At 47.8% G+C, this 23,243-nt stretch overlaps 1 protein-coding gene across 4 annotated transcripts in view; it reads left to right on the top strand.

Annotated features, from left to right (window-relative positions):
• Nucleotides 1-6,659: 6,659 nt before the first annotated feature.
• rnf180a (ring finger protein 180a) overlaps nucleotides 6,660-23,243 on the top strand; it is a 178,329-nt gene continuing 161,745 nt past the window's right edge. The window contains exons 1-3 of one of the 4 annotated variants that reach the window (XM_041190686.1): nucleotides 6,660-6,811; nucleotides 6,932-6,982; nucleotides 8,960-9,019. In XM_041190686.1, the coding sequence (XP_041046620.1) occupies nucleotides 8,990-9,019 (30 nt within the window). In that variant the 5' untranslated portion in view covers nucleotides 6,660-6,811; nucleotides 6,932-6,982; nucleotides 8,960-8,989. Of the gene's footprint in view, nucleotides 6,812-6,931; nucleotides 6,983-8,959; nucleotides 9,020-18,253; nucleotides 18,310-23,243 lie in introns of those variants that run through there. The other 3 variants (XM_041190687.1, XM_041190691.1, XM_041190697.1) reach the window with 3 other exon arrangements.

The raw sequence follows: 23,243 nt of genomic DNA, 5'->3' as shown, positions 1-23,243 counted from the left end.
TGATAGTTTGAAAACTGTATTAATTACAACACCAGTTTTGGCAGCATCCAATTATTCCAAGCAATTTAAGTTGGCCATTGATGCAAGTGATATAGACATTGGGGCTGTACTGTTATAAGAAGATGACACTGGAATTGAAAAACTGGTAGGGTATTTTTCCACAGAAGCTGAATGTACAACAGAGAAGATATTCAACCATTGAAAAATGATTATACATATTGCAGATGTGTTATCAAGAGTTTGAAGCTTAAAGGGTAATTGGACATTTTTAAAACCCTGGACACTGAACTGGAGTGATTTACATATATATATATGGGGGAGAATTTTCTCCCCATCAAGGGGTGGGGGGGGGGGGGGGTGGTTGGGTGGGCATGCGCCGCCATTTTATGTGGGCGGGCCAATTAAGGCCCACCCAGTGAGATGCGCACCCGGAAGCACTGAGCGCTCCCTGTGCGGACAGGGGTGGATGTGGCCGGGTGGGGGGAGGGGGGGGGGTGCGGCAGGATGTTGCCTGAGTCAGGAGCTGCACTCTTTCGTGCATGTGCTCAAAAGAACACAGAAATCCCCCTGAGGCACAGAGCTGCCTCAGGGAGATTAGCTTAAGTGCAAAAAAATTTAATAAAGGAAAAAGTATTTTAAGACACGTCCCCTGATGTGAAACTGTCACACAAGCTGGCACATGTCTATTAATTTTATTAAAATTTTATTCAAGACTTTAAAAACGTTCATGAAACCTCATCCCGCCTATTGATGAGGCTCCATGAAAAATGCGAAGGCTGCCTGGGCTCTTTGCCTGCCTGCCAGGGTAGCTCCATTTTTTGATTTAATTGATAGTTAAGTGGCCTAAATAGGCCTTTGACAGTTCGGTGGGCACGCAGTCAACTTGGGTGCACACCCACTGAACTGAAAATCTTAATGACGCGTGGTCACGTCGCGATGCACACCCAGCGTCACAGCACATCATTTTACGCCTCAGCGAGTGGGCCCCGCCACCGCTCGCCGAGCCAAAGGTTCTGCCAGTTGTTATGTTAATGCACTCATCTGGTGATGTAAAAGTGTAATAAGTATGGGAGATAGAGTGAGATAGGTTAGTAAAAATGAAGCCTTTTTTTAGAATTATGATGGTTCATATTTCAATAGGACATGGGATGTCATTAAGCAATTAATGTATATAATATTATTGGAAATTATTTTTTTTAAAATAGAGATTTGCTCTGTGGACTTGATTGTGTGTGTTAATTGTTTAACTTGTTGTAAATTAATACATATCTCATGATATAAAAACCTTTCGAGAACTGGTGGTCTTATTCCTGAATTTAGAACTGCAACTCAAAACATAGCACTTGAAAATATAGGTTATGCCAGTTGTTTAAAGTTTCTCTCTGGGACTTTAAATAACAGCCTTTACCAACTGCTGTGTCATAACAGGAGTGGGGAAAATGGTGGGAAGGGTGGGGTGGGGGAGAAGGGGGAGATGGGAAGGGGGAAGATGGGAGGGGGAGGAGGGGGGACATGGGAAGGGGTGAGGAGTGGGGAGATGGACTGGGAGGAGGTGGAAGGTGGGAAGGGGGAGGAAGGGGCAGGTTGAAAGGTGGGGGGGGAGGGGGGAGCTGAGATGGGGATGGGGGGCATGAGAAGGGAGGAGGAGGGGGGCATGGGAAGGGGGGAGGAGGGGGACATGGGAAGGGAGCGGAGGGAGATGTGAAGTGGGAGGAGAGGGATGGGACAGGGAGGAAGGAGATGGGAAGCAGGGAGGAGGGAGATGGGAAGGGTGAGGTGGGAGATGGGAACGGGGAGGTGGGAGATGGGAAGGGGGAGGAGAGAGGTGCGAAGGGGGAGATGTGAAGAGCGGAGGGGGAGATGGGAAAAGAGTAGGGGAATATTGGAAGGGGTGGGGTAGGAGGGTTAGAAGCTAGGACGGGGAGATGGGTGAGGGGTAGAAAGGGGTGGGTTAGATGTGGGAGAGGATGATGGAGGAGGTGTAGGAGGGTTAGAAGCCGAGACGGTTAAATGGGTGAGGGGTAGTAAGGGGTGGGGTAGATGTGGGAGAGGATGATGAGGGAGGGGGAGATGGGGAGTGGGCAATGGGGGAGGGAGTTATGGGGGACAGGGTGATGAGGGTGGGGGTGATAAGAGGACCTTTTGATGAGGGAGGGGGAGATGGCAGGAGGGGGAGTGGAGGGATGAGGGAGATGGGGTGTTGGGGAGATGGGTGATATAGGGGAGTGGTAGATGGGGGGTGGGGTAGATGGGAGTGGGAGATGGGAGATGGGAGATGAGGAGGGGGAGATGAGGAGGGGGAGATGCGGGAGGGGGAGATGGGGAGGGGGATGGGGGAGATGGGGACAGGAGATGGGGAGTGGGGAGATGTGGGAGGGGGAATGGGGAGTTGGGAAGGGGGAGAACGGGAGGGAGGGGGAGGTGGGGGAAGGGGAGATGAGGGAGGGAAAGGGGGAGATGGGGAAGGGGAGTGGTTGAATGGGGAGTGGGGGAGATGGGAGGAAGGGAGATGGGGGAGATGGGAGCTGAGGAGGGGGAGATGGAGATGGGTAGGGAGAGTTGGGGAGGGGGTAGTGGGTGGGATGAAGTGGGAGAGGGTAGGATGGGGGAGGGGGATGGGGGAGGGGAGGAGGGGGAGACGGAGAGGGGGAGGGGTAGATGGGGAGGGGGAGGGGAGGAAGAGGATGGGAAAAGGGGGAAGAGGGTGAGGGAAGGAGGGGGGAGAGGGGGACGGGGAGGATGGGGAGAGTGAGAGCGATGGAGGGGGAGAGGGAGAGGGGGAGGATGGGGAGGGGGAGAGGGAGAGGGGGATGAGGGGGGAGGGAGATGGGGATGGGTAGATGGGAGGAGGGACGATCGGGGGAGGAGACGATAGATGAGGGGAAGGGGAGATGAGGGGGATGGAGATGGGTAGGGGATGGGGAGGGGGATGTGGGGATGGGATGGGGAGGGGGGATAGGGATGGTAAGAGGAGGGATGGGGATGGGGAGGGGGAGATGGGGAGTGGGCAATGAGGGAGGGAGTCATAGGGAACAGGGGGATGAGGGTGAAGGTTATAAGAGGACCATTTGACAGGGAGGGGGAGATGGCAGGAGGGAGTTGGGGGTAAGGGGGAGGGGAGTGGAGGGATTGGGGAGATGAGTGAAAGAGGGGGGTGGTAGATGGGGGGTGGGGTACATGGGAGGGGAGATGGAGAAGGGAGATGGGGAGTGGGGAGATGTGGGAGGGGGGAGGGGGAGATGGGAAGGGGGAGATGGGTGCGGGAGGTGGGGGAGGGAGAGATGGGGAGGGAGGGGGAGCTGGGGGAGGGGGAGATGGGGGAGAGGGAGATGAAGGAGATGGGAGCTGAGGAGGGGGAGATGGAAATGGGTAGGGAGAGTTGGGGAGGGTGTTGTGGTGGGATGAAGGGGGAGATGGGGATGGGGAAGAGGGAGGGAGAGATTGGGAGGGGGATGGGAGATGGGGAGGGGGAAAGAGTGAGATTGGGGAAGGGTGAGATGGGGGAGGGGTAGATGGGGAGGGGCAGATGAGAAGGGGAGACGTGGGAGGGGGAGATGGAGATGGGAGATGGGGGAGGTGGGAAGGGGGAGATGAGGGAGGGGATGGGGGAGATGGGGAGGGTAAAGGAGAGATGAGGAAGGGAAGGGGAGGTGGGGAGTAGGGGAAGATGGGGTGAGGAGGGGGAGATGGGGATAGTAAGGGGGAGTTGAGGAGGGAAAGAAGGGGGAGAGAGGAAGGGGATAGGAGGGGAAGAGGGAGAGGGGAGGAGGTGGGAGAGGGAGGAGGGGGGAAGGGCAGGAGGGGGGAGGGAGGAGGGGGAGGGGGAGGAGAGGGAGGGGAGAGAGGAAGAGGGAGAGGGGTAGATGGGGAAGGGTGAGGGGAGGAAGGGGATAGGGGAGAGGGGGAAGAGGCAGGAGAGGGAAGGAGGTGGAGAGGGGGACGGGGAGGATGGGGAGAGGGAGAGGGGTAGGAGGGGGAGGGGAGGGGGGAGAGGGAGAGGGGGTAGATGGGAGGAGGGATGATCGGTGGAGGGGACGATTGATTAGGGGAAGGGGAGATGAGGGGAAGGGGATGGGGAGGGGTAGGGGATGGGGAGAGGGAAGGAGGGATGGGATGGGGAGGGGGGATAGGGATGGGAAGAGGAGGAATGGGGATGGGGAGGGGGGGATGGGGAGTGGGCAATGGGGGAGGGAGTCATAGGGAACAGGGTGATGAGGGTGGAGGTTATAAGAGGACCATTTCACGGGCAGGGGGAGATTGCAGGAGGGAGTTGAGGGTAAGGGGAAGGGGGAGTGGAGGAATTGGGGAGATGGGGCTTGGGGAGATGGCTGATAGAGGAGGGTGGTAGATGGTAGGTGGTGTAGATGGGTGGGGGAGATGGAGAAGGGAGATGGGGAGTGGGGAGATGTGGGAGGGGGGAGGGGGAGATGGGAAGTGGGAGATGGGTGCGGGAGGCTGGGGAGGGGGAGATGGGGAGGGAGGGGGAGGTGGAGGAGGGGGAGATGGGGGAGATGGGAGCTGAGGAGGGGGAGCTGGAAATGGGTAGGGAGAGTTGGAGAGATGGTGGTGGTGGGATAAAGGGGGAGATGGGGATGGAGATGGGGAAGGGAGTGGGAGAGATAGGGAGGGGGATGGGAGATGGGGAGGGGGAAGGGTGAGATTGGGGGTGAGATGGAGGAGGGGTAGATGAGAAGGGGAGATGGGGAGGGGGCGATGAAGGAGGGAGGGATGGGGATGGGAGATGGGGAAGGTGGGAAGGGGAGATGAGGGAGGGGATGGGGGAGATGGGGTGGGTAAAGAAGAGATGGGGAAGGGAAGGGGAGGTGGGGAATAGGGGAAGATGGGGGTGAGGAGGGGGAGATGGGGATAGTAATGGGGAGTTGAGGAGGAGAAGAAGGGGGAGGGAGGAAGAGGAGATGGGGAGGGGAGAAGGTGGAGATGGGGGAGGGGGGAGGGGATGGGGAGGGGAAAGGGGGAGATGGGGGACGGGGAGATGGGGAGGAGGGATGGGGAGATGGGGAATGAGGCAGATGGGACAGGGGGAAGGGGGAGATGGGGAGGGGGAGGGGGAAGATGGGGCTGGGAGGGGGAAGATGGGACTGGGGGAGATGGGGCTGGGGGAGGTGGAAGATGGGGAGGGGAGATGGGGGAGTGGGGGTGGGGCTAGGCGTGGGGAGATGGGGCTGGGGGGAGGGGAGATGGGGAGGGGATATGGCTTTGGGGGTTGGGGGAGGGGGAGATGGGACTGGGGAGGGGAGATGGGAGGGGGAAATGGGGAAGGGGGAGATGGGGGATGGGGAGATGGGGAGATGGGGGAAGGGGAGGTGGGGGAGTGGGAGATGGGACTGGTGGAGGGGGAGATGGGGCTGGGGATGGGGGAGGGGAGGGGTGTGGGTAGGGTTGGGGGAAGGGAAGATGGGGCTGGAGGAGGGGGAAGATGGGGCTGGGTGAGGGGAAATTGGGGCTGGGGGAGGTGGAAGATGGGGGAGGGGAGATGGGGCTGGGGAAGGGGGAAGATGGGGAGGGGGAGATGGAGCTGGGTGAGGGGGAGATGGGGCTGGGTGTGGGGGAGATGGGGGTGGGGGAGGGGGAGATGGGGAGGGAGGTGTGGGGGTGGGGCTAGGGGAGGGGAGATGGGGCTGGGGGGAGGGGAGATGGGGGAGGGGGAGATGGGGAGGAGGGCTGGGGAGATGGGGGATGAGGAGATGGGGCTGGGGGGAGGGGGAGATGGGGAGGGCTAAGGGTGTGGGTGGGGTTGGGGGAGGGGGAGATGGGGCTGGGGAGGGGGAAGATGGGGTTGGGGGAGGGGGAAGATGGGACTGGGGAGGGGAAATTGGGGCTGGGTGTGGGGGGAGATGGGGGTGGGGGAGGGGGAGATGGGGGAGGGGGCGTGGGGGTGGGGCTAGGGGAGGGGAGATGGGGCTGGGGGGGAGGGGAGATGGGGGAGGGGATATGGCTTTGGTTTTGTGGGAGGGGGAGATGGGACTAGGGGAAGGGAGATGGGAGGGGGAAATGCGGGATGGGGAGATGGGGGAGGGGGAGAGGGGGTTGAGGCTGGGGGAGGGGGAGATGGGGGCTGGGGTTGGAGGAGGGGGAGTGGGGCTGGGGGAGGGTAGATGGGGGGGTGGGGCTGGGGGTGGAGGAGGGGGAGGGGGAGATGGGGGGTCTGGGGGTGGAGGAGGGGGAGGGGGAGTGGGGCTGGGGGTGGAGGAGGGGAAGGGGGAGTGGGGCTGGGGGTGGAGGAGGGGGAGGGGGAGATGGGGGTGGGGGAGGGTAGATGGGGTGGGGCTGGGGGTGGAGGAGGGGAGGGGGAGTGGGGGTGGGGGAGGGTAGATGGGGTGGGGCTGGGGGTGGAGGAGGGGGAGGGGGAGATGGGGGTGGGGGAGGGTAGATGGGGTGGGGCTGGGGGTGGAGGAGGGGGAGTGGGGGTGGGGCTGGGGGTGGAGGAGGGGGAGTGGGGGTGGGGCTGGGGGTGGAGGAGGGGAGGGGGAGTGGGGGTGGGGCTGGGGGTGGAGGAGGGGAGGGGGAGTGGGGGTGGGGCTGGGGGTGGAGGAGGGGAGGGGGAGTGGGGGTGGGGCTGGGGGTGGAGGAGGGGAGTGGGGGTGGGGCTGGGGGCGTGTCGTTTGGTGTCTCGGGCTCGCAGCCGGAAGCTGTTTCGGGGCCTGTGGCGGATCATTTCCCGATTGGAAAGGCCCCGGGTTTGTGTGAGGAGAGCCCGAGCCCGAATGTCGGCCTTTATCCGGGTCGGCGCGGGAGTGACAGCAGCTTGTGGAAAGGTGGCCGAGCTGCTGTTTGTCCTGATTCAGTGTCGGTGAGGGGAAAAACCTTATCGCTTCTTGTACATGGGCAATGTTTAAACTCATATCTTTGATCCAAGCTTTTGCTCTCCTTAATATCTCCTCATTTGGTTCGGTGTCAAATTTTATTTCAGCCCTGCGAAAAGATTTGGAATATTTTACCACGTCAAGGGCGCTATATAAATGTAAGTTGTAGTTTTATCTTTTCAGTAACAATTCCGACAGCACCTTAGAGTCACCTCGTGTGCTTAGGGTGTATGGGTTAATCTTCCTGCAGTGTCCTACATGGAGGACAACTTCAGCCGCTTCTACATCCTCTGATACCACCCTTGTTGGATTCCATTCCTATCTGGCCAGTGTATCCAGTAAATGTCTTATTATTAACCCCCCGCCACATTAAAGAGCTGTTTGACACGTCTTTCTTTGACCAGCTTTACTGTCAACTGCTACTGTTGAGCATCTGTTTCTCCTTGGGGACACTTTGAGACATGTACCATGCTAACGGCATTGTACAGATGTGAACTACTGTATGGAAAATGTGGAAATCTAAAGTTAAAATGATGGGACATTGTATGAGACCACCTAAATGAAGCCGTTGCAGTTTGTCTAGCAAATAGCTGATACAGTGCTGTGGTCTCGTTACTAGTGTGTATGGAATTCTCAGCCTCTGTGTCCAACAAAAATATAGATGGGCATAATTAAGAAGAAATGAATAATATCAGGGGATCTAAAATAGTTTTGAGAGAAATGTGCCATGATTGCCACAATTACACACGAGCCCTGTTTAACACCTATGTTTCAGAAATAGTTCAGTAAAAAGGATCTTGACTGCAATTGTAATAGCATGCCTTCAAACAATTTAATGTTTTTCATTTTATATTTGAAACATTTATGCTTTCACCTTGTTTTCCCTTTCAGTATTTCTATTGTATTTTTGCACCTTTTGTTTTGTTTTAAATATTGGGGATATTTGGCAGGCTTATGTATTTGATTTCCTTTGTTCCTGATTGGACATCACAGGAGTTGGTAGAAGTATTGGAAAGAGCTCTTAGTTCATTAGATTTTTTTTCAGGGATCATTCAGAAAAGGGCTCGAGACACTATGGCAACAATTTTATCTCTTTTCTAAGGAGGTCACTTTTGTTACGGCAACTGATCTTTTTTGCAGTTAGTTTTAGTAAGAACGGTTTCTTTTTGACTGCTGGGTTCCAAACATATCAAATACTGAGCATATAAGGAAACACTCCAAGATGCAGGGAGTGATTTGTGGCACTAAGCACAAAATGTCTGATTAAATGTAAATACCTGTGACTCTCTTGCCGTCTCTAACGATTGAGAGTAACATTGTCATTGAAGTAGACTTTACCTATATTAACGAAAACGAAAGAACTTTATAATCAGTTACTGAGTGGTGATGTTGAGTTGCATGGATAAACTCTCCTGTGATATGAAGTGGACTTGAGACAGCAGGAGAAAAAGACAGAGAAGTATAATGAGACCATAGGAGTGGTTGGAACCAGCTAAACCTTTTATTATGACACTTCAAAATGTTTGTTGCTAGCAAATTTTTTATTTAATTGGCTGGACCATTCAAATGTGCATGCATGCCTGATCAATCACAATGGCAGAACCAGTGTTATTTTAGATGAATATCTATTCTATCAGAAAGATTTGACTAAAAATGGTAGCTCACGGTTCGGAAAATCAGCAGACTTGAAATTTTGGATAGTGTCTGATATAATTAGGCAAGCAGAATAAATGTTTTTCCCCATATTGAAATGGGGTAATCCTAAATGGCTAATCTACTCAAATCCATTCTTCCTGCACTATCCCATATCACTTAATTTTCTTATTACCCAAAAATCTATCAATGTCTGCCTTGAATATACTCAACAGCTGAGCACCCACAGCTCTCTGTAGTAAAGAATTCCAAAGATTCACAACATTTTAAGTGAAGAAATTCCTCCTTATCTTAGTCCGAAATGATGAACTCCTTATTCTGAGATTGTGGCCCTGTGTTCTAGATTCTCCAGTCAGGGGAAACATTTTCTCAGCATGTACTTTGTACCCTTAAACATTTTTATGTGCTTCACTTAGATAATCTCTCATTCTTCTAAATTCCAGTGAGTACAGACCTCTCTCTCTCTCTCTCTCTCTCTTCAGGTACCATGCCCTAAGAAGGTGTTGGCGACCATGGACCTCCATGTTAATCTTGTTCTGAAGGTGTGGATCACCTTCGTTGTTGGTACATTCATCCAGTTTGCGAGGCTGATTGAAAAGATCGTTCTTTTTTACCCTTGATCTTTCCCATCAGCATCAGGCTTTCTAAATCATGATTTTTTTATCACGAGCCCAAGACATTACCACTGTCTGTTCCTAATCTTGGTCAGCAGATTTCTTGTAGTCTCAGATTTTGCGAGCACCTTTTCATTGTTAGTGTGACCTGTCCAAGATATCTTCACTATTCACCTCAAAAACCAAAACTCTGCAGCCTCAATTCTTCTCTGTATTGTTTCACTGGTTGTCCAACACCCGGTTCTGTATGTCAAAATTGGTGTGATGCAGCGTTCCTGGATTCCCAGCTTTGTTTTTGTGACTAATTTCGAGTTGATCATAATCATTTTGTTTTTTGATTTGCATCTTTGGCCACTCCAATCCTTTATTTCTTGGTTGCACTTTCTGTCCGATGTTAGCATACTTCCTAGATAACAAAATTTGCCTGCCTGTGTGACATTTTCATTCCTCACTGTGATCTTACATTTTTTATTCATTCATGGGATGTGCACTTCACTGGCTGGGCTAGCATTTATTGCCCATCCCTTGTTGCCCTTGAGATGGGGGTGGTGCAGGTGGACCACTGCAGTCCATGTGCTGTTAGACAGATGGAGTTCCAGGATTTTGACCCAGCGACAGTAAAGGAATGGCGATACATTTCCAAGTCAGGATGATGAATTATTTGGAGGGGAACTTCCAGGTGGTGGTGATCCTATTTATCTGCTGCCCTTGTCCTTCTACATAGTAGCGGTCGTGGGTTTGGAAGGTGCTTTCAAAGGAGCCTTGGTGAATTCCTGTAATACATCTTGCAGATGGTACACACCGCTGCTACTGTGCGTTGATGATGGAGGGAGTGAATGTTTGTGGATAGGGTACCAATTGAGCAAGCTGCTTTGTCCTGGATGGTGTCAAGCTTCTTGAGTGTTGTGGGAGCTGCACTCATCCAGGTATTCCATTACACTCGTGACTTGTGCCTTGTAGATGGTGGAGAAGCTTTGGGAAGTCAGGAGGTGAGTTACTCATTGAAGGATTCCTGGCCCCTAACCTGCTCTTGTAGCCACAATATTTCTGTGGCTAGTCCAGTTTAGCTTCTGGTCAATGTTAACCCACAGGATGTTCATAGTGGGGAATTCAGTGATGGTAATGCCATTGAACTTCAAGGGGCAATGGTTAGATTCTCTCTTGTTGGACATGGTCATTGCCTGGCAGTTGTGTGGCGTGAATGTTACTTGCCACTTGTCAGCCCAAGCCTGGATATTTTCCAGGTCTTGCTGCATTTGGGCATGGACTGCTTCAGTATCTGAGTCGTCGTGAAAGGTGCTGAACATTCTGCAATCGTCAGCGAACATCCACGCTTCTGACCTTACGATGAAAGGAAGGTCATTGATGTAGCAGCTGAAGATGGTTGGGCTGAGGACACTACCCTGTGGAACTCTTGCAGTGATGTCCTGGAGCTGTGAAGACTGACCTCCAACAACCACAACCATCTTTCTTTGTGCTAGGTATGAATCCAAACAGCGGAGAGTTTTCCCTTGATTCCCATTGACTCCGGTTTTGCTTGGGCTCCTTGATGCCACAACTGTCAAATGTGGCCTTGATGTCAAGGGCAGTCACGCTCACCTTGGGAGCTCAGCTCTTTTATCCATGTTTGAACCAAGGCTGTAATGATGTCAGGGGTTGAGTGGCCCTGGCAGAACCCAATCTGGGCGTCAGTGAGCAGGTTATTACTAAGCAAGCGCCGCTTGATAGCACTGTTGATGACCCCTTTCATTACTGATGATGGAGAGTAGACTGATGGGGCAGTAATTGGCCGGGTTGGATTTGTCCTGCTTTTTGTGTACAAGACGTACCTGAGAATATTTCCACCTAGCCAGGTAGATGCCAGAGTTATAGCTGTACTGGAACAGCTTGGCTGGGGGTGTGCAGCAAGTTCTGGATCACAAGTCTTCAGGACTATTGCCGGAATATTGTCAGGGCCCATAGCTTTTGTAGTATTCAGTGCCTTTAGCTATTACTTGTTATCACATGGAGTGAACTGAATTGGCTGAAAATTGGTAACTGTGCTGGGGGACCTCCTGAGGAGGTATGACTTTCTTTTTGGACACTGCTAGAATTTTGATTTCTTACAATTTATGTTAATTCCTTTCTTCTCGTTTCCACTCACCACTATATCTGAAATCTTTTACAGTTTCTCTTCAGAGTCTGCAATAAGAACGATGTAATCGGTGTAAATTATACCATTGAAGTTGTAACCTTTAACTAGTAATCCAGGAAGGTCTTCAGTCTCTTGAAGAATATTTTCACTATACAAATTGAATAAACCTGGGGAAAAACCCCACCCCCTGCCTGACCCTTTTTTAATCTTTATGAAATTGCTTAGATCGTTTTCAACTTTTATGGCTGTAGTTTGTTCCCAATAAAGATTTCGTCACTCTAAGATGCTTGCCATCAAGATAAAGACACTAATATGCTCATCAGTTCTTCATGTAATACCTTATCAAATGCCTGAGTATAATCAGTAAAACACATGAACAGATCTTTTTTCACCTCTGTGGTTCTTTGTTAGCAAATGTGCCTTTATCTTCTGCAAAACCACATTGAAGAGATTAAATTTCTGCCTTAATCTTGATCCAGGCCCTATTCGTCAGCACTTGATGAAAAACAAATTAGGTCATTTTTGTAAGGGGTGATCTAAATGAAAAGCAAGTTCTATCAGGAAAGGCAGCTTAGTTGGAACTCATGATCTGGGTGATCCCAATGAAAGAAGGGAAATGTAGATCAATTGGTGTACAGCAGATGATCAGGTTATTCTAAATATCTGATTCAAGGAGCATCCTAGAAGAAAAAATACCTTGAAGAGTCCTGGTGACATGACCAGGAATGATATTGACTATATGACAATAAACAACAGATTCTGAAATGCAGTTCAACAAGCAAAGACCTACACGGGCACCAGCTGTGGAAGTGACCATGTACGCTGTAGTTTGCACCATCAAAATAAAGCTGAGGAAGTTGAAAAAACAGCAACATTAAAGAAACTAGATTATGAACTAAAATGACAGAGCTCAATTAAAGAAAAATTTTAAAATGAAAGTTTAAAACCATTTCAAACTGCTTGAAGACCAAGGAAACTATTCAACATGGGAAATGTTCAAAGCATCAATGTTAGAATCACTAAAAAGCACTATTCCGATTAAAGAAAAGAGAAATAAAAAATGGATGACTGATAAAAATATTGGATCTGATGGAGCACAGAAGGAAGGTAAAGCAAATAGATCGATGGAAACACTAGGAATTGGATAACAGGATCAAATGAAAATGTGTTGAAGAGAAGGAAAAAATATGAAGAAATAGAAAAATGCTAAAACAAAGACTCAAGAACAATGCATAAAGGCATTAGGGAAATCATAGAAAAAGTTGGGTGTACATCTGGCAGATGCATCAAAGGGAAACATTGGGAAGCTATCATAGAAAGGGACCAAGCTTTTGCAAGATGGACTGAATACATACAAGACTTATTTGAAGACAACAGACAAGAAGAAATGCCGACAATATAGACCTAGTCTACCCAATCTCTCATAGGACATTCACCTCATCCCAGTAACCTTTGGCAGCCTTCTGTCTTGTGAGACGATGGTTTGTGCCTTGGTTAACTCTGTTAAACACATTGGAACATAAGAAATAGGAGCAGGAGTAGGTCTTTCGGCCCTTCAAGCCTGTCCCGCCATTCAATAAGATCATGGCTGATCTGCCCCAGGCCTCAACTCCTCTTTCATCAGTGACCTAGCCTCCACAACTCTTGGGTAGAAAATTCCAGACATTCACTACCCGCTGAGAGAAGAATTCCTTCACATCTCACTTTTAAGTGAATGTCCCCTTATTCTGTAACTATGCCCCTACTAGTGGAAACATCTTCTCAACATCTACCCTGTCAAACCCCCTCAGAATATTGTACATTTCGATAAGATCACCCTCATTCTTCTAAACTCTAATGAATAAAGGCCTAACCTGTTTAACCATTCTTGACAAGTCAACCCTTCATCCCAGGAATCAGCCTAGTGACTCTCTTTTGAACTGCCTCCAATGCCAGTATATCCTTTCTTAAATACAGGGACCAAACCTGTACACAGTACTCCAGGTGCGGCCTCACCAACACCCTGTACAATTGTAACAAGACTTCCCTATTTTTAAACTCCAACCCCCTAGCAATACAGGCCAAAATTCCATTTGCCGCCTTAATTACTTGCTGCACCTTCATGCTAGCTTTTTATGTTTCATGCACAAGAACACCCAGACCCCTCTGGTGTGCACTTGGAGTCTCCCTCCATTTAGATAACCTCTGCCCTTTTGATTCTTCCTTCCAAAGTGCATGACCTCACACTTTCCTGCTTTAAATTCCATTTGCCAAGTTTTTGCCCACTCACTCAACCTATCTATAACCCCTTAAAGATTTCTTATGTCCTCTTCACAACTTGCCCTCCCAACTATTTTTGTATCATCAGCAAATTTGGATACATTACACTCTTCCATAAGACCATAAGACATAGGAGCAGAAATTAGGCCATTTGGCCCATCGAGTCTGCTCCGCCATTCAATCATGGCTGATAGGTTTCTCAACCTCATTCTCCCGCTTTCTCCCCGTAACGTTTGGTCCCCTTACCAATCAGGAACATGTCTATCTCGCTCTTAAATACAATCAATGACCTGGCCTCCACAGCCTTCTGTGGCAATGAATTCCATAGATTCACCACTCTCTGGCTAAAGACGTTTCTCCTCATCTCTGTTCGAAAAGGTTTTCCCTTTACTCTGAGGCTGTGCCCTCGGGTCCTAGTCTCTCCTACTAATGGAAACATCTTCCCCACGTCCACTCTATCCAGGCCTTTCAGTATTCTGTAAATTTCAATCAGGTCCCCCCCTCATCCTTCTAAACTCCATCGGGTATAGACCCTGAGTCCTCAAACGTTCCTCATATGTTAAGCCTTTCATTCCTGGGATTGTTCTCGTGAACCTCTTCTGGATCCTTTCCAGGGCCAGAACATCTTTCCTGAGATACGGGGCCCAAAATTGCTCACAATATTCTAAATATGGTCTGACCAGAGCCTTATAAAGCCTCAGCAGCACATCCCTGCTTTTATATTCTAGTCCTCTCGAAATAAATGCCAACATTGCATTTCCCTTCCTAACTACTGACTCAACCTGCAAGTTAACCTTAAGAGAATCCTGGACTAGGACTCCCAAGTCTCTTTGCACTCCAGATTTCTGAATTCTCTCCCCATTTAGAAAATAGTCTATGCTTCTATTCTTCCTACCAAAGTGCATGACCTCACACTTCCTCCCCATTGTATTCCATCTGCCACTTTGCCTATTCTCCTAACCTGTCCAAATCTTTCTGCAGCCTCCCCAATACTACCTGTCCCTCTACCTATCTTTGTATCATCTGCAAACTTAGCCAGGACACCCTCAGTTCTTTCATCTAGATCATTAATGTATAAAGTGAAAAGTAGTGGTCCAACACTGACCCTTGCGGAACTCCACTAGTCACCGGCCGCCATCCTGAGAAGGACCCCCTTATCCCCACTCTCTGCCTCCTGCCAGACAGCCAATCTTCTAACCATGCTAGTACCTTGCCTCTAACACCATGGGCTCTTACTGAGCAACCTCCTGTGCAAAACCTTATCAAAGGCCTTCTGGAAGTCCAAGTAGATAACACCCATTGGCTCTCCTTTGTCTAACCCACTCGTTCCCTCCTCAAAGAATTCTAACAGATTTGTCAGGCATGACCTCCCCTTGATGAAACCATGCTGACTTTGCCCTATTTTACCATGCACTTCTGAGTCTGAAATCTCACACTTAATAACGGACTCTAAAATCTTACCAATGACCGAGATCAGGCTAATCGGCCTGTAACTTCCTGTCTTTTGCCTCACTCCCTTCTTAAACAGGGGGGTTATATTAGCACTTTTCCAGTTCTCTGGGATCCTCCCTGACTTGAGTGATTCCTGAAAGATCGCCACTAATGCCTCCACTATCTCTTCAGCTATCTCCTTCAGAACTCTTCCCCCCTCCTCCAAGTCATTAATATAGATCATAAATAATTGAGGCCCGAAGACTGATCCTTGTGACAATCCACTAGTTACATCTTTCCAACCTGAATAAGACATACTTATCCCGGCTCTGTCTTCTGTGTGTTAATCAATCCTTAATCCATGCTAATACATTATCGCCAATACCGTGAGCTCCTATCTTGTGCAGTAACCTTTTATGTGGCATCTTATCGAATGCCTTCTGGAAATCCAAATACGCTACATCTACTGGTTCCCCTTTGTCAACTCTGCTTGTTATATCCTCAAAGATCTCTAGCAAATTTGTCAAACATGATTTCCTTTCACAAAACCATGTGTACTCTGTTTGATTGCGTTAAGTTTTTCTAAATGTCCTGCTATTTCTTCCTTAATAATAGACTCTAACATTTCCCACCGACAGATGTTCGGCTGACTGGCCTGTAGTTTCCAGTTTTTTTGTCTCCCTCCCTTCTTGAACAGGGGCATCACATTAACTGTTTTCCAATCTGCTGGGACCCTCCCAGAATCTAGTGAGCAGTGAGTTCTGGAATATTTCAATCAATGCTTCTGCTATCTCTGCAGCCACTTCCTTTAAAACCCTTGGATGCAGACCACCCCATTAGTTTGTCAAATACTTTGTCCTTTGTGATAGAGATTGTTGCAAGATCTTTCCTCCCATTAGCTCCTTGCTTATCTGACATCTTTGGGATGTTTTTAGTGTCCTCCACCATGAAGACTGATGCAAAATATTGATTTAAATTATCTGCCATTTCCCTATTCCCTATTGTCAATTTTCCGGTCGCACTCTCTAAGAGGGCCCCACGCTCACTTTAGCCACTCTTTCTTTTCATATACCTGTAGAAGCTCTTGCTGTTTGTTTTTATATTTCTTGCCAATTTACTTTCATAATCAATTTTCCCCTTCTTTATTAACTTTTATTTTAGTATTGTTAGCTTTTCAGTTATCCGCTGCTGGTTCCTAAAAAAAATTCCCAATCCTCTGGCCTACAACTAGTTTTGCCACTTTTTATGCCTTAGTTTTTAATTGGATAGTCTCCTTGACCACCTTTGTATTCAAGAGTGGTTCATCCTTCTCACTGAGTCCTTTTTGACCAGGATAATTTTTTGCTGAGCATTATGAAATATCTGCTTAAATATCTGCCACTGCTCATCCACTGACCTTCCCCTTAGTCTAATTTCCCAGCCTGCTTTAGACAACTCTTTCTTCCTACCTCTGTAATTGCCCTTATTTACGTTGAGGACACTGGTTTGAGACCCTAGTTGCTCGCCCTCAAACTGAATTTGAAATTGTACCATGTTGTGATCGCTACCCCCAGAGTACCCTTAACTACAATATCTCTTATTGATCGCACCTCATTGCACATTATTAGATCTAAAATGGCCTGTAGCTGGGTAGGTTCTGCAATATATTGCTCTAAGAAACAATCTGTGATGCAAATTTGTCTTTCATGTTACCCTTGCCAATGTGCAGTTTAAAATCAACGATGACAATTGTAACGCCCTTTTTACACAACTCCATTATCTCTCAGTTTATATTTTGTCCTGCAGTGAGGCATCTCTTTGGGGATCTACACACAACTCCCACCCACAATTTCTTCCCTTTGCTATTCCTTATTTCCACCCTAACTGATTCACATCATGATCTATTGCACCTATATCACTACTCACCACCGCACTGTTACCTTCCTTTATTAACAAAGCTACCCCACCTCCTTTTCCTTTTTGCTTATTTTTCCACAGTGTTGAATACCCTTGAACATTGAGTCCCCCAGTCTTGGTCACACTGCAGCCACATCTCTGTGATGGCTATCAAGTCATTTATTTCTATTTGTGCTCCTATTACAAATGCTGCATGCATTCAGATAAAGAGCCTTAAGCTATGACTTTTTACCATCATTACTCATTCTGGTTCTAATTTCTGCTGCACTCTTGTGCTTAAATTTTCTGCCCCTTCCTGTTACATTTTGATTATCGATCGCCTCTTCACTACCCTGCACCACCATTCTCGTTTCTTTGATTTTTTAAACTTCCCTTCAATTGAACCCTCCCCCCTCCCCTAATTAGTTTAAAGTCTTATCTACAATCCCAATTATATGACTTGTCAGGACACTGGTCCCAGCATGGTTCAAATGAAGCCTGTCCAAACGGAACAGCTCTCTCCTTCTGGTGCCAGTGCCTCATGAATCAGAACCCATTTTTCCAACACCAATCTTTGAGCCACGCATTTACCTCTGATTTTATTTACCCTCTTATTTTCCCTATGCCAATTTGCACGTGGCTCAGGTAGTAATCTGCAGATTATTACTTTTGTGGTTTTGCTTTTTAATTTAGCCCCAAACTGTTTGTAGTCCCTCAGCAGAACCTCTTTCCTAGTCCTACCTATGTCATTGATACCTACGTGGACTACAACAACTGGATCCTTCCCTTCCCACGCCAAGTTCCTCTCCAGCCCAGAAGAGATGTCCTTAACCTTAGCACCAGGTAGGCAACACAGCCTTCGGGACTCTCTTTTTAAGATCCAAATTAATTAATTAAATAGAAGGGCAGGCGATGTGTTGCAGCTGTAGTATGTGGGTGCTGGTGGACACTGGTGTGATCCTTGGTGACCACATCTGCAGCAAGTGTTGGCTGCTTGAGGAACTTCGGCTCAGAATTGATGAGCTGGAGTTGAGCTGCGGACACTGCGACACATCAGGGAGGGAAGAGTTACCTGTGTTTCAGAAAACAGTCACACCCCTTAGATTAATTACATCAAATTTGGACTGTAGTGGGGACAGGAGGGTGTGACTGCGAGTAAGGCACATATGGGATCCAGAATTTAGCTTTGGAGGAGCCTCACATGTGTCCTTGTCCAATAGGTATGAGGTTCTTGCTCCCGGTGTGGACAAGGGCACAGACTGAAGGGAAGGTGATCGAACTGACCAGAGCACCGTGGTACAGAGCGTGGTGACCATTTCACCATACAGATGATCTTTAGGTATATGGCTGTCATCCTTCCAATGGACGTGGCTGAGCCAGCACAGATGCTGTTGGCTTGGTAATGAATGTATGCTGTTGGAATTAGCATACTCCAAGGTCTATGAGTTGGTGACCACCTTCTGCCAAGATACGTGGACGATATGCCTGAGACAACAAAGAGTGAAACTGTATCCCAGGAGTAAGTCAAGTGAAATTGTTGGGCTTCCTTTAATGCAAGTATATCTTTCCCTGCGTAAGAAAATCAAAACTACACTGTATTACAGTTATGGTCTCACCAATGCCCTATATAATTGTAGTGACACATTTTTATTCTTATATTCTAATCTCTTTTTAATAAAGGCTGACATAATATTTGCTTTTCTAATTGCTTGTTGCACCTGCATGTTAACCTTATGTGATTTCTGTACAAAATACAGCCAGGTCCCTCTGAATACCAACATTTCCAGTTTCACACCATGTTAAAAATATCTTGTTTTTCTATTTTTCTTATCAAAGTGGATAAATTCACACTTACAACAATCTAATATGTTCCTGCCCAATCGCTTAACCTGATAAAATCTTTTTGCAACCTCCTTGTGTCGTCCTCATAGTTTACTTTCCCACCTAACTTTGTATCATCAGCAAACTTGGTTATGTTGTAAGCGGTACCTCACCTTAGCCATTGACAGAGATTTTAAATAGCTGAGGTCCAAGCATTGTGGCACCCCTCTAGTTACACCCTGCCAACCTGAAAATGACCTGCTTATCCCTACTCCCTGTTTTCTGCCTGTTAACCAACCCTCAATCTATGTTAATATATCACCCTAAATCCAATGTGCCCAAATTTGGTGTCATAACCTCTTGTTTGGCATCTTGTTGAACGTGCTTTGAAAATCCAAATACACTATGCACTGGTTTCCCCTTATATACCCTAAAAGTTACAAACTTAAAGAACTCTACAGATTTGTCAAACACTATTTTCCTTTTATAAATCCATGTTGACTGTGCCAAAGCTATTATGATTTTATAAGTTCCTTGTTTTCACATCCCCAAAAATAGGTTCTGGCATTTTTCCTACTACAGATGTCATGCTAACTGGCCTCTATTTCCCTGTTTTCTCTCCCTCTCTTGAGCAGCGAGGTTACTTTTGTTGCTGTCTAATGCACAGGAACTGCTCTGGAATCCAGTGAATTCTGTAAGATCAAAATCAAACCACTATCTCTGTAGCTACCTCTTTTAAACCCCAAGGAAATAGGCCATTAGGTTCCTGAAATTTGATAAGTTTTAGTTCCGATAAATGCTTCAGTATGATTTATTTACTAATACTAATTTCTTAAAGTTCCTCCTTCTCACTGGACTCTTCATTCCCCCTGTTTCCGGATTTTTAAAAATGTTTTCTGCTGTGAAGATCAATATAAAGCATTCATTTAATGATGAGGGCTGAATTCCAGTGGGAAGATGCGAGTGACTGCCCTTGACATCAAGATAGTATTTGACCGAGTATGACGTCAAAGAGCCCTAGAAAAACTGGAATCTGGGGAAAACTCTGCACTGGTTGGAGTCATACCTAGCCCAAAATAGGATGGTTGTGGTTGTTGGAGGCCAACTATTTTACCTCCAGGACATTGGTGCAGGAGTTCCTCACAGTCATGTCCTAGACCTAATCATCTTCAGCTGCTTCATCAATGATCTTCTCTCCAACAGGAGGTCAGAAGTGGGGATGTTCATCATTAATTGCATAGCATTCAGTACCATTTGCAACTCCTAAGATAATGAAGCAATCCGTGCCTGCATGCAGTGAGATTCTGACAAGTTTCAAGCTTGGGCTGATAAGTGGCAAGTAACATTCACGCCACACAAGTGCTTGGCAACAACCATCTTCAGCAAGAGAGAATCTAAGCATCTCCCCATGACATTCAGTGCCATTACCATCACTGAATGTCCCACCATCAACATCCTGAGCATGACCATTGACAAGGAACCGAACTGGACCAGCCAGATAAATATTTTGAATACAAGCTTCAGAATTCCCAGCCTGCTTGAGTAACTCACTTCCTGACACCCAAAGGCCTATCCACCAATTCCAAGGCACAAGTCAGGCATGTGGTGGAATACTCTCGACTTGCTGGAGTAGAGTTGCTTCAGTAACACTCAGAATGCCCAACATCATTCAAGGCAAAGCAGTCTGCGTGACCAGCATCCCATTCACTATCTTGAACCTTCACTCCCTCCACCACAGGTGCCAAGTGGCAGCAGTGTGTACCATCTACAAGATGCACTGCAGCAACTCACTATGACTGTTTTGACAGTACCTCCCGAACCTATGATCTGTACTACCTAGAAGGACAAGGGCATCACCACCTGCAAGTTCCCCTCCAAGCCACACACCATCCTGACTTGGAGCTATATCACAATTTCTTCACTATCGATGAGTTAAACACCTGGGGTCCCTTCCTCACAGCACTGTGGGTTTACCTACGGTCGATGGACTGCAGTGTTTTAAGAAAGTGAATCATCACTACCTTCTCAAGGGCAATTAGGGATAGGCAATACTTGCTGTCCTTGCCAGTGATGCTCATGTCTCATTCCTGAATGGAGAAAACAGGGACAACTGAGTCAGAGATCATCAAAAGGAAATACTGGCACTGCTTGCCACAGGGTAAGTGTGGTCAAGATAGGTTCATTAGCCCACCTTCATATGGCACAACTTGGGAACCTATTGGGGTAGTAGGAGAAGAGAGGAAGGTATGGGCCTTGATACCTCCTTGGTGGTAGGAATTGAGTTGGTTTAAAATGTTTTCATTTTTAACTGGCTTCCTTTATAAAGAGTGCCTCTGGAAGGTTTTCAGGATGTTCAGATTGAGAGAGTGCCTTAATTACAAACCACCAAGCACTGGATGCCATTTTCTTTATGAAATTCAAATCGCTGGGTGCTAAGGTGGCATGAGCATGGGTATTCCAGGTGGAGAAACCATTCCCCTGGCCCTTCTAATGCCATTGTCTTTTATAGGATCGATATAACAAAACACAAAGAAGTACTTAACTAGTTAACCTGTTTGATTGCCAATGGTTGAGGAATGAATGTTGGCCAGGGCACTGTGAATTCCATGTATATATTCAGCGAAGTGCTGTGGAATCTTGTGTTAACTTGAATAGACACAGAGAGGGCTGGATTTTATGTGCCTAGGCAGGTGTGTTTCTGGCAGGGATTGTGGGGAGACACATAAATAAAGTGGGTGTCCACCCCACCATCTCCCTGTCCACCCCTGAGCTCCCCCCCCATATTACGGGGGTGGGTAAGTGCTGGAATCAGCATAAAATGTTTGGCATGGGCATCTGGATGGGAGCAGGCAGTCCTTTTTTATTACCAAACTTCTTCAAAGGGTGGGAGGAAGACTGGGGCCTCGATCTCCGGGGGCTGCCCTTTGTGGATCAGGGGTTAGCCCCCCCCCCCCCCACCCAGGTCAAAACTCGCCCTTCTCCCCAACCCCCTCTACCCTCCCTGCCTAAGAACCTGGACTTATCAATTCCAGGGAGCCCTGTCCCACCTTCGTCATCCTCCTGCAGCCTGGCACTCGTGTCCTTGGCGCTGCTGGGACGATGGAGCTGCCACACACTCTTACTGGCAGCTCGAAAGGGCAGGTCTTCTTCCTCAGTGAGGGGTGGGGAAGTCCCTCGCTGACTTTAAGTCCACCTGTAGTGGGTGGAGCGGGTCATCTCCCACCAACTTTACTTCTGGGGAGGGGGAGGTGCGTGATATATCTGCACCGCAGGCCCCCCCCCCCCCCCCCCCCCCCCCCCCCAACCCCCAGCTTATTCACCTCAGAGTCTCTGTTTAGCATTGCTCTTAACGTGAGTTGCCACTGATGTAAGGAGGATGGTGAAAGTATAAAAGAAAGTAACCAATTTTTATAAAAACAGAAAACCTCGTCAACAACTGTCTCTCCTAATTGCTAGCAGTTGCATCCAGAATCTCATCAGTATAAGGTGATCATATGTTAATGAAGTGCGAATGGCTCATTCAAACTGCTTGTAGACTGCAATGTGCCTGAAATTAAGTTACTAATTACAGGGTAAGTATTTATTGAGCTGCCCAAAATAGTCTGTGTGCTTAATAAGTTATGTGACGTCTTTGTAATTGACTCTTATGATAATGTCAAATGGTTTACGCCATCTGTCCAATATGTGCTGCTGCCGTGTTAAGCCTGGACAGTTTAAGTGGTAGGGACTGTAATGGATAGTGGTGGTCATTACACAGGAAGGCGAGATTACCATCATTGCGCTGTTATTTTGATTCGATTGACACTTCTCTATCCAGAAGTCTTGTAATCCTGTAGGCTATCGTCCTTTCTTCAGTTCACTTGTTTCAACTGTATTTTCATTCCACTAGGCAGCAGAGTAACTTGAAGACAAAAACAAAAAACTGCGGATGCTGGAAATCCAAAACAAAAACAGAAACAGAAATACCTGGAAAAACTCAGCAGGTCTGGCAGCATCGGCGGAGAAGAGCACAGTTGACATTTCGAGTCCTCATGACCCTTCAACAAAACTAAGTAAAAATAGGAAAGGGGTTAAATATAAGCTGGTTTAAAGGGTGGGGGGTGGGTTTGTTGGGACAAGCAGCCAGTGATAGGTGGAGATAACCAAAAGCTGTCACAGACATTAGAACAAAGAGGTGTTGAAGGTGGTGATATTATCTAAAGGAATGTGCTAATTAAGAGTAGAAGACAGGACAGATAAGGTACAGATAGCTCTAGTGGGGGTGGGGAAATACTAAAAGGTAGAAATAAACAATGGGTGGAAATACATTTAAAAATAATGGAAATAGGTGGGAAAAGAAAAATCTATATAAATTATTGGGAAAAACAAAAAGGAGGGGGAAGAAACGGGAAGGGAGTGGGGATGGAGGAGAGAGTTCAAGATCTAAAATTCTTGAACTCAATATTCAGTCCGGAAGGTTGTAAAGTGCCTAGTCGGAAGATGAGGTGCTGTTCCTCCAGTTTGCCAGTCACAGCTTCCAGTGAAGCTCAACACAAACTGGAGGAACAGCACCTCATCTTCCAACTAGGCACTTTACAACCTTCCGGACTGAATATTGAGTTCAACAAATTTAGATCTTGAACTCTCTCCTCC

The sequence above is a fragment of the Carcharodon carcharias genome, chromosome 1 (genome assembly GCF_017639515.1).
Source record: "Carcharodon carcharias isolate sCarCar2 chromosome 1, sCarCar2.pri, whole genome shotgun sequence".
Taxonomy (NCBI): domain Eukaryota; kingdom Metazoa; phylum Chordata; class Chondrichthyes; order Lamniformes; family Lamnidae; genus Carcharodon; species Carcharodon carcharias.
The sequence above is the reverse complement of the archived record's forward strand: the minus strand, read 5'-3'. Positions and strand labels throughout refer to the sequence as shown.